General features: G+C 42.1%; 2 protein-coding genes across 2 annotated transcripts in view; one reads left to right on the top strand and one right to left on the bottom strand.

Moving 5' to 3' along the window:
- Positions 1 to 261: 261 nt before the first annotated feature.
- On the bottom strand, positions 262 to 7,868 carry NUDT5 (nudix hydrolase 5). The gene is made up of 9 exons (XM_027679543.1): positions 7,713 to 7,868; positions 5,582 to 5,649; positions 4,423 to 4,475; positions 3,680 to 3,787; positions 3,121 to 3,216; positions 2,030 to 2,131; positions 1,621 to 1,629; positions 870 to 923; positions 262 to 606 (listed from the first exon to the last, which is right to left on the bottom strand). Exons 1-9 carry the CDS (start codon positions 7,773 to 7,775, stop codon positions 497 to 499), a joined length of 663 nt encoding a protein of 220 aa, XP_027535344.1. The 5' UTR covers positions 7,776 to 7,868; the 3' UTR covers positions 262 to 496.
- A 4,590-nt stretch (positions 7,869 to 12,458) lies between these two features.
- Positions 12,459 to 17,044, top strand: part of CDC123 (cell division cycle 123) — a 31,505-nt gene continuing 26,919 nt past the window's right edge. The window contains exons 1-3 of the mRNA XM_027679542.1: positions 12,459 to 12,610; positions 14,600 to 14,671; positions 16,713 to 16,767. Coding sequence (XP_027535343.1) covers positions 12,537 to 12,610; positions 14,600 to 14,671; positions 16,713 to 16,767 — 201 coding nt within the window. The 5' untranslated portion in view covers positions 12,459 to 12,536. The remainder of the gene's footprint in view (positions 12,611 to 14,599; positions 14,672 to 16,712; positions 16,768 to 17,044) is intronic.

Genomic DNA, 17,044 nt, shown 5'->3' with positions numbered 1-17,044 from the left:
GCAGAGATCAGCACCTGCCCCTCTGCTTCCCTCATGAGGAAGCTGCAAACCACTAAGAGTTCTCCCCTCAGTCTCCCCTTCTCCAGGCTGTTTGAGTTGTTTTGAGTGCTGCTGTGTGTGTGTGTGTGGGGGGGAAGAGAGTGTAGCTCTCCCTGCCACTTGTCTCCTTTGGAACACGTGGTACAACACCAACCACAGTTACCTTGGTGTCTTTCTCATACTTATCCACAAGTGCAGAAAAAAATGTAGTGAGAAACGAGCTATTCTGAAAATTAAACAGTATTTTTATTATGGAGAGTCCGTCAAGGCTTGATAGAGCAGTTAGAGGAAATGCTTTTTGTCAGTTACATAATTCCAAATAAAAATATCAGAATCATTCCTACAAATACTTTTTTTTGCTCTACAAGTAAAGCAAAGGACCTTGATTACAAGAAGAGTTGTGCTTCTAAGCCATCTGACTTGGGCAGTTTTCTACTAAGGTTCTCATTGTCCAGCTTTAAAACTTCATGAAGGGAACTTGGAGAGGTGTTTCTGCTGCACGTTTCAGAGCCAGGGCATAAGTGTAAACCCTGGCATCTACTGCAAGGTGTTCCTCTGCTACTAGTTCTGAAAACAAAACAAAACAAACCATGAGATGCTGTCAAAACATCTCCTCTACAGAAAGGTAAGTCCTTTACTAAAATGAAGATGTGTAGCATTCCAGACAGGAATTCTCAATGCCAACTCTCATAGCTGGTCAGGTCTCTCACGGCTTTTTGCTTAAGATACAGTATTCTAGGATGAGAAATGCCATGAGGAGCTTTGAGAAGAGAAGCTAAGGGGTGCCTGAAGCTTACTTTTGTGCATTTAATGTGTTAAAAAGCTCTTACCATCAATTCTTTGCAGTAGGTCGTTCTTTGGAAGTGAAATAACTTCCACAAATTCTAGGAGAGAAGAAAAAAATTTATGCACCCTTAAATCAGTGAACAGGAGAGAAATTCCCCTCAGTGTTCCTTGCAACTTAGAAGGGGAAAGAAACTGAGTCATCACCATCCAAAAGCTGTGAGCCTTCATATGTCAGAAAAAGGTGATTAAATGGGGGAAGGCAGTGACTGGGGTCATTAAAAAACACATCTGGCAGAAAGAAGCTGGGAAACAGCTGCAAAAAAAGTGTAGCTGACAGCTAAAAGGAGACCTTTTCCCTTCTGAGAATGGAAAATACACTGCTGAAGTGGGCTTTTGATTGGCTTCTACTGATACAGGAATGGATTGGAGATGCATTTCAAGATCAAATCAGCACAAAACCAAAGGGTTTGTTCATGATGAATTTGTGCTGGCTTACACCTCCCCTGTCTCTCTGAATTACTTGTGTTTGGGGTTTGACCAACAGCTCTTATGGGTTCAGTGATTTGTCTTTCCCGAGATGCTGGTGCTGTAGGTGCAATACTTGGAAAGATGACTGATGTGATAACGCCCCACAGGAATTTTCATGTCTAGGCCAAAGTCAATCTCAGGCACGTTTGATTAGGGTCAGGAGATTAACCAAGCACAAATAAAAACCAGTTTTAACTGACATTTTCTAAGTAAAACTTGGGATCTGAAGATCATGCTTGCCAATGGGAGCGCAGTCACGTTACGTACCTCCATCATCTGCAAGTGAAAAAAAAGTAGTAAGGTCAGGGATTTGAAACGCACTAGAGTTTACAATTAAAAAGCATTTTGATAGCTGACTGATGCTGTAATTACTTCCAGAGTGAAGCTACAACTGAGGGGAGTATGTAGGTTCTCAAGTGCTCGTGGCCCTCACTGAAGTTTGGCACCAAAATGTCTCCTTCTGGGTGTGCCAGCAGTTGACACTTCACATCTGGGCCTCCCCAGTGAATTCAACATAGAGACACAGTCTGCTAATCTAGACTGCTGGATGTGATATTAAGGACCTGCAGCATCCAAATCAGCTGGGACAGAAGAGATGCAGTGATGGGGTCAGTTCTTTTAAACCCATGCTTTTGTACCACTCATTTGAAAATTTTGAGAAGATAACAAAACTCACCAAGTTTTTGCTTAGGTCTCGTATTCTCAGCCTGATCTCCATTAATGATGACACTCACGATGTGTGTGGTGCTGTTTGACATACCTGGGTCCAAGCACAGAGCTGCCAAACAAGCACATGGAGAGGGTTCATTTTCCAAAGCAGGAGTCAGGCAACTTGACATTGTAACAAAAGCTTTCACAGAAACCTATCATCTGATACCACAGAACATATATTTGTCATACATTCATGCTGGAAGAGCAGTGAAAACTTTGCTTTCACATGTTCTTAAATGTAACATTAAATTACAAAAAAAAAAAAAAGTAAAATTAAATGTTTCTGTAATTCTCAGCAGCTAAGTTTACTTTCCATTCCATAGACTGAAGATTTCACTATAAACTACCCCTTATAGACTTCCTCAGTCTACTGGAGTCTAATTTTGCCATCACCTGCTTCCACCTCTCTGTCCCCAGCGTGCAGTTGTAACCAATAACTGAGAATCGGGTCTCAACTGCAATGACATTGCCTTGAAATCGTATCTAAGTTACCTTTCTACCTTGTCAAGTTTGATTTCTGATCCTTGTTTTACCTTCATTTTATGTAGGAAGCATGGGATTGGCAATAATCACATTCCAAAGGATCTCTGAATTTAGTCCAATTATTCTCTCCTTCTTTCCAGTTGGAAATCCCGAGCCCTGTCACCTCCCCACAGCTGACAGGAGTGTGACCTCCACTCACACTGCATCATGCAGCTATTTTTTTCTACCTAAGTTCTCAGATGCTGTTCACAAAAGTCCAGTAATTTAGACATTTATACTAAAATGCCAAATCACAGCTTGAATAATTGGGGTTTGTGTAGGATCCTGATTAATAGCAGTTTTCTCCCTACAGACATCCAACTTCTGCTTCAGACCTGTATGTTTAGCAGAAGCTCAGCAACTGACTCACAAAAGGACCAAAGTTTCACTGATACAGCCATGAGATGCTGCTCTGCTAATGTATGTAGGCTTTGCTGCATAGATTTTACCTATGGTTTAAAGCATTTTAGACATTTAGAGTAGCCTTTAAAGACAGAAGTAGCTTTGGTGGGAAAATAAAAAAACAGCAAAGACCTGGAGTACATTCAATGACTTCCCCCTTGTACCCAGTTTCTTCCTCCAGCTCTCGCAGTGCAGCACTTTCTGCTGACTCGTTTTCCTCAATGAGGCCTGTGAGATAAATAATATACAGGAATAATTAAAAGCCTACCACTTAACTGCAATACCCATCCCAAGATCTAATCAAGTGTTATGGAAGAGGTGAAACATCCTCACTACCCTGTATTTACAGAGGGATAAACTGAGGCATTAGGAAGGATTCCAGCTTCTGGATTCATCGTGCTGCTCCTCGCGTCCTTAAGTGATCATCTACAGAATCATGCTACCTTCCCAGGAAACAGCACTAATATTCTCATGAGGCAAAGAAGCTGAATGCTTTGACTCCTACAGAAAGGAGAAGTGGAGAGAATTTTCTCCAATTTGCTGAAACAAGCTCATTTTGTTTTCTTCATTATCAAATATTCCTATTTTGGAATAGCACACTGAGCTCAGCACAGTTTCCAGCTGACACTCCTAAGCACATCTAAACACACTGAACTATATGTGACTCATCCTAATTTTTTCAGTCACTTACCTGCAGGGAATTCCAAGCAATAGCCATTGATTGGGGGCCTGAACTGTTTCACCAGGACAATGCAGTCATAGTGCAGAGTTCTCTGTAGCACTGCAATCACTGCTACCCCTGCAACAGCCACAGAGGACAGAGAGCAGAAAGTGAGTATTTAGTGCTACATCCAGAGAGGAACCCAAGCACTGCTACTGTGAGCATTAAACATTTAGATGCCTGCTCCAGAATCCTGAATGAGGAATTTGGGCTCCTTATATCATTTATATCAAGGTGAAATAAAAGCCCCAAATGGCATCTTCAAAGCATCCCAGCAAATGAGAGGCACATGAAGGATGCAAGACCCACCCTCAGCCCACCAATATCTAGGGAAAGGCTCTCCTGCCTGCAGAGACTCTCTGGAAGCCTCTGTATGGAACCTTCTACTATGCAGCTCTCATGGCTAAATCATCTTCCTCTTGTGCCCAAAGACAACTGTGTCCTTAGCCCCTCTAACAATCCACCAGGCTGTGAGCTACTCTGTATCAGGGCATCCATCATGTCTTTGCAATTGCTCCATCACCCTAAAGTGATCTTGGGATCTGATTGTTCAGCACTGAAGCTGGCATTTCATTAGCTCTGGGGTATAGCTGATCTACCTGTTCCACATCCTCATTCACTCAGAAACAGCTCAGCTCTGAGTCTGCACTGTGAGTTTATCCGAACTTCCACAGGAAAAAAATGCCACCAAAAAAAAGCCACCCATGTCTTACCATCAGCTGTGACTCCCTTCTTGTTGCCAGTCCGCTTTACACTTTCCCAAGTTCTGTTTAACACAGAGAAGAGAACAAATGAATATGTAACTTGTCTTCTACCCTTGCTACTTTCATTTAAAAGCAAAATATATCATCACATAGTGAGGCCTCCTAAGAAAGCAGCTGGTCTTGGGTAGGCCCTGTCATATACTATAAAATGTCTGTAGCATCATTTTATTTTGCTTACTTAAAGAGGGAGAGAGAAAATAGTTAATTAATGATAGTTTAAATCACTAAAAACAAGGGAAAGGCATAAATGACTGTCACAGAACATGCAAGTCTTATAAAAGTCATCTTGGAAATGAGCAAAATAAAGCAATTTATGTATAGAACATGTCAGATTTTGAAGTACAATTTTGTAATAAGACCATGTGAATTTTATCTTGCTTTTGCATAAGGTTTATAGGGTGAGTTATGAACTCAGTTGCTGGAGCACATAAGGAGCACACAGGCAAGGAAGACAAAAGCTTCTCTCTCAACATAAGCAATGGGATGAATAAAAACAAAAAAAACCACCAGCAATATAAATCCTTCTACAAAAGCTCCAATCTTGCTACTTTTAAGAGGATATTTTGCTGATGAACTGAGAGGCACTAGAGAAAGATACCAGTCCAGAGTCTAACAAATTAAGGGCAGGGAACTAAAGCCATGGTGTCACATCTGGATAAATACAGCAACACTAATGTGTACAAGAGAATTGGACAGACATGATACTATACAAGAGGACATTAATTTGTCAGTAATATGCAAGATCCAGCACCATCAGCAGGGAAAAAGGAGCCCTTAATGAAGAACCACAAAAGCCACAGGATGGACTGATTGCCATAGTCTAGAACTGCTTCTGTGTAGCATCTTTACAAGGAGCTGGAAATGCAACATAATCCAAAGTTCAACGTGCCCAAGAGGATTTAGGAGCCGAATTTGATCCCACATGCCAGCACATCTGCTGGGGTGAGATTCCCTTCCCTGAACAGTAGGAATTCTAAAGGAACTGCACAGTGAACAGCTCTCATCTTGTGTGGAATGATGGGTTTGGAATGCTCATGTTGTCTAGCCTGGGGCCAGTCTGCACAATTGAGAACGTTACAGGAATCTGAAATACTGCAGAGGCAATTACCTGGTTTTCCCAAAGGGATCGGTGTAAGTTGTTTCTTCAAGCTTCAACCATTTTCTTTCTGCAATTACCTAAAAGAAAGAATTCTTTGTTAAATACATTATAAGATTAATCCCAAAGATTTGGGGGCTTTTTGGGAGAAACAACACAACTGGTTTTGGATTCTTTAGAGGAAAAAATTTCCTGCATGACAATACATGCAGGAATGTGCAACAACATTCCTGTTGCTAATACAGGAAAAAAAACCCAAAAACATTTACTCTAAGTTCTTGAATAGGAATAGAAAATAGGCCGAAGAAAATAACTTTTCTTATTATGACTTTTATAATCAAGTTTCAATGAATTCAGTGGGATTTTATGTACTGGGAAGTCCTCATCTTTTTAGAAGGATTTTGCAAGGGTCATGTTTCAGCTGCAAAAGGGTCTCTGGGCTGCAGAGCCTTTACCTACACTGGTGCTCCTGAGTGTCCACTCAGCAGAGAGCACGGCCCAATAGCTGGGAATGAAAGACTGAAAACCAAACTATCCTGAAACTTTCCTTTCCCTGATCTCAGGTTGTGGCCTTGTGTAACTGCTGTTTTCTGCAGCTGTGAGACTGATACATACCTGTCCTTTCAGGATTTCTGAGAGCTGCTGACTGAGTTCTTAGCATTAACATCATGACAAAATGTCTTTTCTGAGCTGAATGAGTTTGTTTTCCCTATGATGTTTCCTCATTTTTTATGTAATTCACTTAAAAGGGAAAAATCTCTAGGTATTAGCCCAGCAGTTTACTTCTTTTAATGTAACTTGTTTTATATTGCTTTGTGTATTACTTTGACGGGCAAAGAACATCTGCTTTGCTTACAACAGCCTGACTGTGTGTTCCCAGAAACAGGAGAAATGAAATAAAATCAGCTGCCACTTTCATGGAAGAAGGTATTCCAACATCAGACCACACAGTTACTGCTGAGTTACAGAACCACTTCTAACAAAAAGGCTTGTGGCAGAGGCAGGGTAAATACTTCCCTGTATTAAGCCCACAAAATAACTGAAAAACCTAAATAGTTTAAAATATGTAAGATCCAATTATAAACTGCTGGTGACACAAAAAATTACAATATTTCAAAAGAGGATAACAAAGAGGCATTATGAAAAAAACCAACCAAACAACAACAAAGCAAATCAACAAAACCACCAAGAAAAGTCCACACAAAAACAAAACAAAAAGGAGAATAAAATGAAAATTCTGCCTGCAAGAAAACAGGTCTTAATAGAAAACCCAAAAAGTTTCAAAAATGAAACCTCTTAATGCTTGAGATATATTCATATTAAAAAAATATCCAAGGGAAAAGACATAAATATAATCTAAACAAATCTCTTCTTTCCTGAAAAGCTTTTGTACCTTGAAACCTAAAGAAATGACAAGACTGTGTTCACTCCACGGAAGGAAAAATAGAAGAAACCACATTTGTGTTGTAACAACAGCGTGAGGCTGCTGCCAAACCTGCCTTAACACCAAAGATTAACTTTTAAGAATTCGCTTAAAAGGGAACTGAAACAAATAGAGGGAGCTTAAATTAGGGTGAAAGTGCTCCTAATAAGCACCCAGAAGTACTTCCAGAATCCTTCCTCAGGACCTGATATTAATCTTATTAATTCCTCACTCATGCCTTTAGAACAGCAATTATCTAAATTCAAACCCTTTCAGAAAACATGAGAGGTGGTACAATCCTAAATGTTAAGGAAACCCTTAGTGGTTCTTCTTAAAGGAACAGAAAACAAGGCTGAGTTTCATGACCCACTGATTTGTAAGGTCTCTCAGAGGTATCAGCATTATTTCTGAACATTGCAAACCTCCTGAACAGACAATACAAGAATCAGATGCAAAATCTGAAACAAAAAGCAGCAGCTTAAAATACTGTAACACTGTAGATTTCTCTCTCCCCATTGATAATCTGTGTGATTATTTCCACAAAGAGAAATGTCACCCCTTTTAAACTCTCTGACCATCAAGAAGTGTTTTGTCTATTGAAAACATTTTTACAAACATACAGCATTTATAGCATTTTGTACTCTGCACTCACAAACACTCTGATCAGTCTCAAATAACTGTTATTTACAACAACACACGTTAAACCCAGGCATTCTGTACCTCTTCCTTAACGACAAATTGTTTAGCTGTTTTTGGAACTTCTGTGGATTCCTCAGCTGCCATTTCCGGGAATGTCAGGCTTTTCCCCCCTGTGCAAAGTCCAGATATATATGAAACTAAGTCAATATTTGATTTCGGTGTAAAGTTAAAAGGTTCATTTCTGCATTCTAACCTAACAAATGTAGCTTGCTGGAGGAAGCCAGGGACATGTGATGGCAAGTTCAATTCACATTTTCGGCTCCACCTAATGGTTTCAGAGTCAAATAACTCAATGGAGAAATGTAAATTTGGATCAAACCCCTGACTTGCATAGTTCGAATAGTCCTATCAGCTGCTGAGTAGCTATGCTGGCCAAAGACACCCTTCTTAACTATTCAAATGTCAGACACACACACAGACAAAATTCATCCACTTCAGTCAAATTGTTTCATTCTCATCTGGGTGAAATGTTCTGCCAACAGTGTGTGGATAACAGGACCAGACACTCCACTGTGGAAGTGGAAAAAAACCCTTATACCAAGAGGATTTCAGTGGTGAAAACTGTCTGCTATTAGGAATCAAGAACTAGAACCTACCTCCACCTTACACACATCACAAATAAACATGGAAATGACTCGACCTTCCACCAAAAACCAAGGTCAAAAAGCCACACGTGTGTTGAAAGTGCAGGAGGCACGTGGAGCTGGTGTGATCAAAGCAGGTCAGTCTCTCACTGGGAATGATGTGCCCAACATCCTGCAAAAGGCAGCTGAATATCTGCCCAAAGCACTTTCAGCACAGAGATACACCAAGGAAGCTCATCTCTGTTAAGATGGAATCCTGAAGTCCTGAAAATCATCATGAATCATAAAACAAAAGCCAGTGAGAAGCAGCAAACCAGTTTAAACACCAGGAGAGACAAGATAATCTTAAAGATGTCTATCCTCCATACCATTAACTTTCCGTGAAGTCTACAGGAATCTTTCCATGCTCCAACTATGGTTTAATAAGGCTCTGTGTGGTCTCTAGCAATGAAGAGCACCAGAAGTGTGTGAAGACCTTCTCTGTCACACTAAATTTTAGCACTTTCATTTTTCACTCCATCTTTATTCTTTTATGATAACATCTACTGCACATTTGTGAAACATGTAAGAGCAACAATCAGCTTTCTTACATATTGGACTGGGATTTAATTCAAAGAAGTAGTTAAAAGGAATAGGTAGTACTAAACATTTCTGTTTATCAGCAGGAGTAAAACTAACCTACATAAATCCACTTCCTCAGTCTGCACACAGGGCAGGCTCTTCCTCAGGATAGTTTTTGGATGAAGTAGGTCATCAAAGCCAAACATTCTGGTTGGTTTTAGGTAACATAAGTCTTGAAAAGAAACCCTGACCTGTTAAACGCAACTGTTCCTTCAAAAATACGTTCTATAGTCTTTTCTTAAAGCAATGAAGCTCCACCTCAAAACTATGCAGGTTTATTACCTACCTTACTCCTCTTTGTATGAAAAACTGTTCAAGAACCTCACTTGCTTGTCTTCCAATTTCTATCCCATGTTAGGTCAGTCAGTTGTTACCCATTTATTCTTGAGCCAGCAATGTCTGGAACTCTCTTCACTTAGGATTTAAGAGTTTTATCTGGACAATGGCCATGGTCTCTTGCTGTGACTCTCAAATACAAGATCAAGCTTTCCACCAAACTTATGCAAAAGCAGCACAGCCCAGGACAGCAGTTCCAAGAGGTTCCTGGTCACCCAGAGGAAACAAAGGAGGCTCTGTGTGATGCCTGAAGTATAAAGCCTTAAAAACATAAAAACCTCACTAACCCAGCTACAACAAATTTGCCTCCCACATTTGGACAGAATTACAGCCTTTTGCATTGTCAATATAAATACACCAGAGGAGTAGGTAGAGAACCATATCCTTGTTGAGGTTTTTGTTTTGGATGGGACTAAGTACATCTTCCTCTTTTAGTTTCTCCCTCACAGGAAATCCTGTTCCATGGATCACACTAATCCTTCTGCAGAACCTTACAAGTATCAGTGTATCCCTCTCAAACGTGGACTACCAGAGTCATTCCCCAAATCCCACAAGCACCTGTAGTAATGGTTTGTACAACAGGATTAATACTCACCTACGTCAGCTACAAAAACATACTAGAACCTCATCTCATGGCTTTTCAACACAGCTTGCTCTCTGCTGACAGATTCAAGGGTGACTTGCTACTTAAAATAACAAAAAATATACAGTTTCAGTCGTTTGAATTATCACTAAAATCTAAAATGGGTGAACACCTCAGAGAGGAAACTGCTCTGTCTCAGCTTCTGTAGTTCGGGCCTCCTCCACAAGTGGGTGCAGTAACTCTATGTATAGGGACATTTTTAAAAGTTCCACCAAAAAGTATTTTTTTCCAAATTCAGTTGGCTGTAAGAAGTGAGAGTTTTGGCTGTAAGCAGTGGGAGTCGTGGCTGTTATGAAGCTGAAATGCCATTTGGTTAAACAAGGGCTGCAGTTCTGGTTTCTCACGTTGGTCATGCTGTCAAGGGGGGCAACACCTCTTGTTCATGAACAAAATTAGCTGCAACTGAAAATTGAATTTAACAATACAACGTTAGGTTTCTAAAGCCCTGTTTGGCTTCAGAACAGACCTTGTCTTGCAGCCCTCTGACAGGAAAGTTCTTCTTCTATTACAAAATTCCCACTGCATCATTTGAATTAAAAACACAAGGCAGCTCACACAGAAGCCTGGGAACCTGGCTGGCTCATTTAGGATTACATGAGCTCTAAGAATACACATTTTTAATAGTTATCAATGCAATCTTAAGAATATGTCACAGTGCTCACATTTATCAGCTGCCTTAACACGAATCAATAGCACTCAAACTATAAATTATGGGGAAAAACAAATGTTTGGCCCAATTCTGCTTTCTCTAGCAATTTTTGTGGACAGTGTTATGGGCTTTTGCTGGCAAATCATGCTACTTCTTCCATTTATTTCATGCTGGGGTCAAACTCAGTCATGCACAAGGCATGCCATTTATAAAACATGTAACTTTATTCCCATTGCTTATTCCTTTACTGAGTGGCTTCCTTTGAAGTCAACATCCAGTCATTCTTCAGTTTAAAAATTATCCTTTTCAGGAGTAAAAATCTTAAGCCAACTGAGGCCCGCGAATCAGCTCAAGAGAGAAGCCAAAGTATCAGAACTGTACTTTAATATTAACCCTTACGTATATGGATTCGCTTTTCTAAATCACTTTTCAGAAGACATTCTCTGATCCAAACACACATCCTAGCTGACAGCAACCAGATTTAATGGAAGCTCAGCAATGGTGTCCTAAAGCAAGCTCAAGATAAAACAAAATACAGGTTTTCTTATAACCTGCAAAAGGGACACTGGCAGTGTTTTATGCACGATTTACCCAACAGCACTTTGAGATATGTGTGCTGGTGACAAAAATCATTAAAAGCTACCAAGTCACTTTAAACTTGTGACTGAAACAAAAAGGAATTCTAGAAACAAAATCAATTAATTAGCAGAAGTTGATGGGAGAAAGGGAGAGGGAGAAAATGAGGGGGGAAATGTTTCATTTTTGTCATGGTATTTAGCAGCACGCATGACCCACTCAGTGCCAAGTAAAACATGGAAAAATAACTGCAGGACAAACAGCAACAACAAGGACTATCTTTCATGAGCAGAGGAGGGTTAGCAGTATCTCCACGTTCTTATCGAACTCCCAGACAGCTGTGAGGGCTGGGGGAAATGTCCCCAAACAGCAGATGGGAGAGCGTGTGAGGAAACACCGGATGGAAACAACGCCATGCAGGGACACACAGGCACAGAGACGACAGCAGAACCACGTGGCTTAAAAAAGAACATATTACTCAGTTATTACTTGACTTGGGACAAAACTAAAGGAAGGTTGATGACAAACTCGACATGAGCTGGCAGTGCAAGCTGCCAGCCCAGAGAGCCAAAGTGTCCTGGGCTGTGACAAAAGGAGCAGCAGGGCAAGGGAGGGGATTCTGCTCCTCTGCTCTGCTCTGGTCAGACCCCACATGCAGTGCTGCGTCCAGCTCTGGCATCCCCAACATAAGAAGGACATGGAAGAGCTGGAGCAAGTCCAGAGGAGGCCACACAGTTGATAAGGGGACTGGAACACCTGCCCTATGGAGACAGGCTGAGGAACTGGGGCTGTTCAGCCTGGAGGGGAGAAGGTTGTGTGGAGACCCCAGGGCACCTTCCAGTACCTGAAGGGGCTACAGGGAAGCTGGAGAGGGACTCTCCATCAGGAACTGTAGTGACAGGACAAGGAGTAATGGGTACAAACTCAAACAGGGGAAATTTAGGTTCGATATTAGGAAGAAATTCTCTACTGTGAGGGTGGTGAGACACTGGCACGGGTTGCCCATGGAGGCTGTGGATGCCCCAACCCCGGCAACGTTCAATGCCAGGCTGGATAAAGCCTTGAGCAACCTGGTCTAGCGGGAGGTGTCCCTGCCCATGGAACGAGAGATCTTTTAAGTTCCCTTCCAACCCGTTTGCACTCCATGACTCCACGAAACAACTCCATGCAGGGGGACAGACAGGCACAGAGACGACAGCAGGACCTAAAACAGCGACACGTTACTCAGCTATCCAGCGGCTCGGGGCAGGGCAGCGCAGAGCGGCGCCGCGGGGGGAGCGGCGGCTCCACCGGCAGCGCTGAGGCGGCGGGGGCGGGGCCGGTGCGCCCGCGATGGCGCCGGGCGGCGCCCGGAGCTGCGCGGGAGGTTCCGGGCCGAGCCGGAGCTTCCGGGAGCGGCCGCGCTGAGGGGCAGGAGGAGGCGGAGGAGGAGGAGAATGAAGAAGGAGCAGGTGGTGCACTGCCAGTTCTCCGTGTGGTACCCGCTCTTCAAGGCCGTCACCATCCGCAGGTGAGGGCGGTGCGGGGCTGGGGGAGGCGGGGTGTAGGGGAGTGGTGTGGGGTGAGGGTGGGCGGTGTGTGGGGCTGGGTGGGAGCGGGTAGGGGAGTGTTGGTAGAGGGAGGTGGTCCTGTCCCTCCGTTCAGCCCTGGTGAGGGTCTCCTGGAGTGCCGTGCCCAGTTCTGGGCTCCTCAGTGCGAGAGGGACGCTGATCTCCTGGGGCGGGTCCAGCGGAGGGGAGTGAGGGTGATGAAGGGGCTGGAGGGATGATGATGAAGGGAATTGTCTCTTACGAGGAAAGGCTGAGGGAGCTGGGCCTGTTCAGCCCCGAGAAGCACTGAATGGTCTGGGTTGGAAAGGACCTTAAAGATCATCTCGTTCCAACCCCCTTGCCCTGGGCAGGGACACCTTCCACTGGACCAGGTTGCTTCAAGCTCCGTCCAGCCTGGGCTTGGACACTTGCAGGGATGGGGCATCCACAGCTTCCCTGCACAACCTGTACCAGTGCCCCACCACCCTCCTATCTCCCGATATCTAACCTGAACTAAATCTAAACCTAATCTAATCTAACCTAAACCTACTCTGATTCAATTTGAACCCATTCCCCCTTGTCCAGTCACTACATGCTCTTGTAAATAGTCTTGCCCCATCTGTAAGTTCCCTTCAGGTACTGTGAGGACTGAGAGGGGACCTCATTAATGTGTATAAACATCTAAAGGAGGGTGTCAGAGGATGGACCAGGCTCTCCTCAGTGTTGCCCAGCAATAGGACAAGAGGGAACGGGCAGAAACTGATGCCTAGAAAGCTCCAACTGAATATGAGGAAGAACTTTTTTCCCATGCAGTAACAGCACTGTGACTTGTGCAGTACAACAGATTTCCCAGAGAGGGTGTGGAGTCTCCCTCACTGGAGATATTCCAGAACTGTCTGGACACAATCCTGTGCCACGTGCTCTTAAGATGATCCCGCTTGAGCAGGGAGTTTGGACCAGACGACCCACTGTGGTCTGTTCCAGCCTGACCTGTGATTCTGTGGAGCTGGGCTGGGTTGGAAATGGGCTTCTGTTGGGACAGGTTTGGGTGAAACAGAGGGGACCCATTCAGGGCAGATATGGGATGGAGGTGGGGAAGGCTTGATCAAGCCATCAACTGGAGTCCCCAGAGCTGGGATCTCGTCCTTACACCCTGAGGGGTTGTTTTGGGCAGCCTTGGGGCACACCAGAAACCCTGTACTCCCTGCTCTCCTGGTGGGATTCCATGTTGAGCACCAGCTGATGACTATACTGTTCCTAATATCCACATCCGACTATCCACACTGCTGTTCCTACTGGAAGAAGTTGTGGCTGAATAGATCCAAACCAAGTGGCTGACTTTGTGTTTCTGTGTATTTCTGGAAGCTGTAGGGAATTCCACAGTTTCTGAGGTGCTGCTGCAGGTCACAGGATGGTTACAAGAACTACCAGTAACTCAGGAAAGTCAAGCTTGAGGTAGCTGCCCTGTTGGATCAAAAAGTGCTGACATCAGGCTTTTAGTAATCAAAGTATTTGGTCTTTTATGTTTTTTAAGGTTTAGCACGGCTTGTTTTTGGTCAGTTTAATGATAGTCCGGCATTTTTGGAGCATTAGGATGGTATGGGCTAATTTTGGGTTCGATCTCAGAAGGGAAACCTTTAGTTTGAGCAACATATTGTCTCTTCACAGGCCACACACTTACTTTAAATTTCTTAAAGCTTTGAAGGAGTGGGGCATTTTTATATATTTCATCTCTAACTTTTGTCTCTTTGTCCTGTACTTCCCTGGAGGGAAAATTGGCATTGCCCTTTGGGTAAGGGATAAGAGGGGAGAAAGGGAATTGTTTTTTCATAGTGTTAGAGGATAAAACATAGTGTTATTGAAAAAAAACCCGCTGTTAAAAAACCAAATTCTTCTGTTCAACTAATTTTTTATTATAACAAGTACTATTAATAATAAGGTATTAAAGAAATTTTCCTGTTTTCTTCCAGTGTTATACTTCCCCTGCCAGAGAATGTGAAAGAATATTTGCTGGATGATGGAACACTCGTGGTTTCTGGAAGGTAAAGAAAAATGTTTTACGTTTTACATTTTACCATTTCATGTTCACAGCACTGTTTTCCATACACATATTGTATTTTGCATAATGAGGTTTTTAAATTTGTCCAGTCTGGCTGCAGTAAACCTCATACTGTATGAGCATGGGAATGGGGTGACTGTTGATAGTGAAACTTGATTTGCTGGTGCCTGAAGCAGATCCTAAAATCCATGTAATAAACTTCATTCTCCACCAAGTGGAGACAGTCCTTTCATTTTTTCCCACCTTTCCTTGCAGAGTGTCCCAGGCTCTGGGGTGCTCAGCTGCTGGTTTGTCTTTGGTTGCTTGGATCTGGTCAGGTCAGTTTGGAGGCTTGACCTGTCCCACGCCATCCCTGTGCCAGCTGCCCTATCCAGGGGTGAAGTGACATTACCTGAGTTTAATTCTCAATAAAATAAGCTGTATACAAACTCAATAATCCTAAGATTTTATGTAACCATTTGCACCCATACAATCCATGTGTGTGATGTGGCTGAATGTGTTGTGTGTATACCCATGCCAAGATTTTGGATTGAGAAGAATGAGGTGGAGAGATGAAAGAAAAAGATGTTATGAAACTAGGCCTTGCTCTTTGTTTTCTGCTTTTGGCTTCCTTGTGAAATGTTTGTTGCATGCATCTTGTTAATGATCAAACACAGAAATCAGTCCACACTCCAGAATTCCCTAACTGGTAGTTCATCTCTCACAGGCCAACCAGTCAGGCTGTGAGTGAAATCAGAGCTGTGTCTGATTTATCAGCTGTCAATTTATTTAAAACTGAAGCTGTTTAAATGCCTTGTAAAGAGGAAAGGTGTTTTTTAATTTTTAAATTCTTTTTTATTAAAGAATATCAAGGAAATTAGAATTGTTTTTTAAACCATTTTGGATAAGAAGTTGTATTGTCACCTGCTCATGTAGAATTGTGCAACTTAGCAGCAGCTGATTATTTTAATAAGCCTTCAGAAAAGCTGAAATTGAGGGTTTGACTTTACAGTTGTGCTGTACAAACAATTTCTGCTGTCTTTAATAGAATAATGTATGATTGACTTAAATTATAAATTTAAGATGCTTCCAGTTTAAAATCCCTTTTGGAAGCCATTTTTAATCTGAGTTCAACTTGCTTAGCTAGAAGTGAATGTGATCTTCTTGCAGTCAAGGCCAAGATCACTCCTGATGTTCAGTAAACCAGTATTTGACCTCTAGACCTCAAAAACTGGACTGATAGTTTAATCCTTACGGAAATGCACGGAGGGACTGCAGAGACTGAGCTTGTTAGAATTGACTTTTGGCAGGGATACACATTTGATCCTACTCTGGTTTGATGGGAATAAGTCTTCAAGAGCTCCTTTAAGATTCTTTAGGATCACAGTTATATTGGCTAAAGAACTTCAAAAGTCACCCAAAGCTTCAAGGGAATATTTGCAATCAGGTGCTTTCTCAGATATATTTTAGTGTTTAGAACAGATCTCACCTCTGTGGGAAAAGGAACTTTTCGGGAAGAAACTAATGACTGTTTATCCACTCTCCATAGGACTTTCTTTTCTGTGTGCAGAGTATGAGGACATTTTCTTCTCAGAATCAGAAATGCACAGGTCAACATCTGAAACTCAGGTTTTACGAATTTTTAATTGGAAAAGGAGTATGAAGGCAAAGCATAATTTAAACTAAACTTGTTAAAAAAAAAGTTTGTTTAATTTGTGCTTCTGTCAGAGTACAGTAAACCTGGGAAAGAATCATTAATAAACAGGGTGTTGAAAAGCTTTGATTAGGGTGTTTTTAGAAGAAAAAATGATCTGCTAATTTGAAAGAAGCAAAGTGTTTGTGGGAGGGCCCAAGCTTAATGCAGGGTGTTTGGGCTTTAATTTTCTATACTTGCTCTGATTTTTCTCTGCCAGGGGTTTTAAGGTTTACTCTTCTTATGAAAACAGTTGGAGATCAACAGCTGGAAATGCTGTGGAAATATAATGGAGATGGTCAAGTCAAACTCCAGTGCTTAATTTTTTTTTCCTGTTAATTTTTTGTTTCAGAGAAGATCCACCAAGTCATGCTCAGGAGGGGAGTGATGACACAGAAGAAATACAGGTCAGTGTAAAATGCAACTTAATGTCAAGTCTCTTGACAAAAATACGAATGTATAACCTTTTCTGCATAATTGTAGGTGAGGAGAGTTCTTCACAGAAATAATAATCATGTGGTAGTTGCCTTGAAAAACATGGAAACATCATTATTTATGCTGTGACATCAGGGAAGGTTTAAAATGTTTCTGTGCTCTTTCACAGAAGACTTTTTTTATTTCTTGATAATTGCATTTATAATAATGAGTAGGGAATTTTGAAGGATGTTGGAATTGAACTTAATG

The sequence above is a fragment of the Neopelma chrysocephalum genome, unplaced genomic scaffold (genome assembly GCF_003984885.1).
Source record: "Neopelma chrysocephalum unplaced genomic scaffold, ASM398488v2 Primary Assembly neopelma1_45, whole genome shotgun sequence".
Lineage (NCBI taxonomy): Eukaryota > Metazoa > Chordata > Aves > Passeriformes > Pipridae > Neopelma > Neopelma chrysocephalum.
Note: the sequence above shows the minus strand (reverse complement) of the source record. Positions and strands in the feature narration are given on the sequence as shown.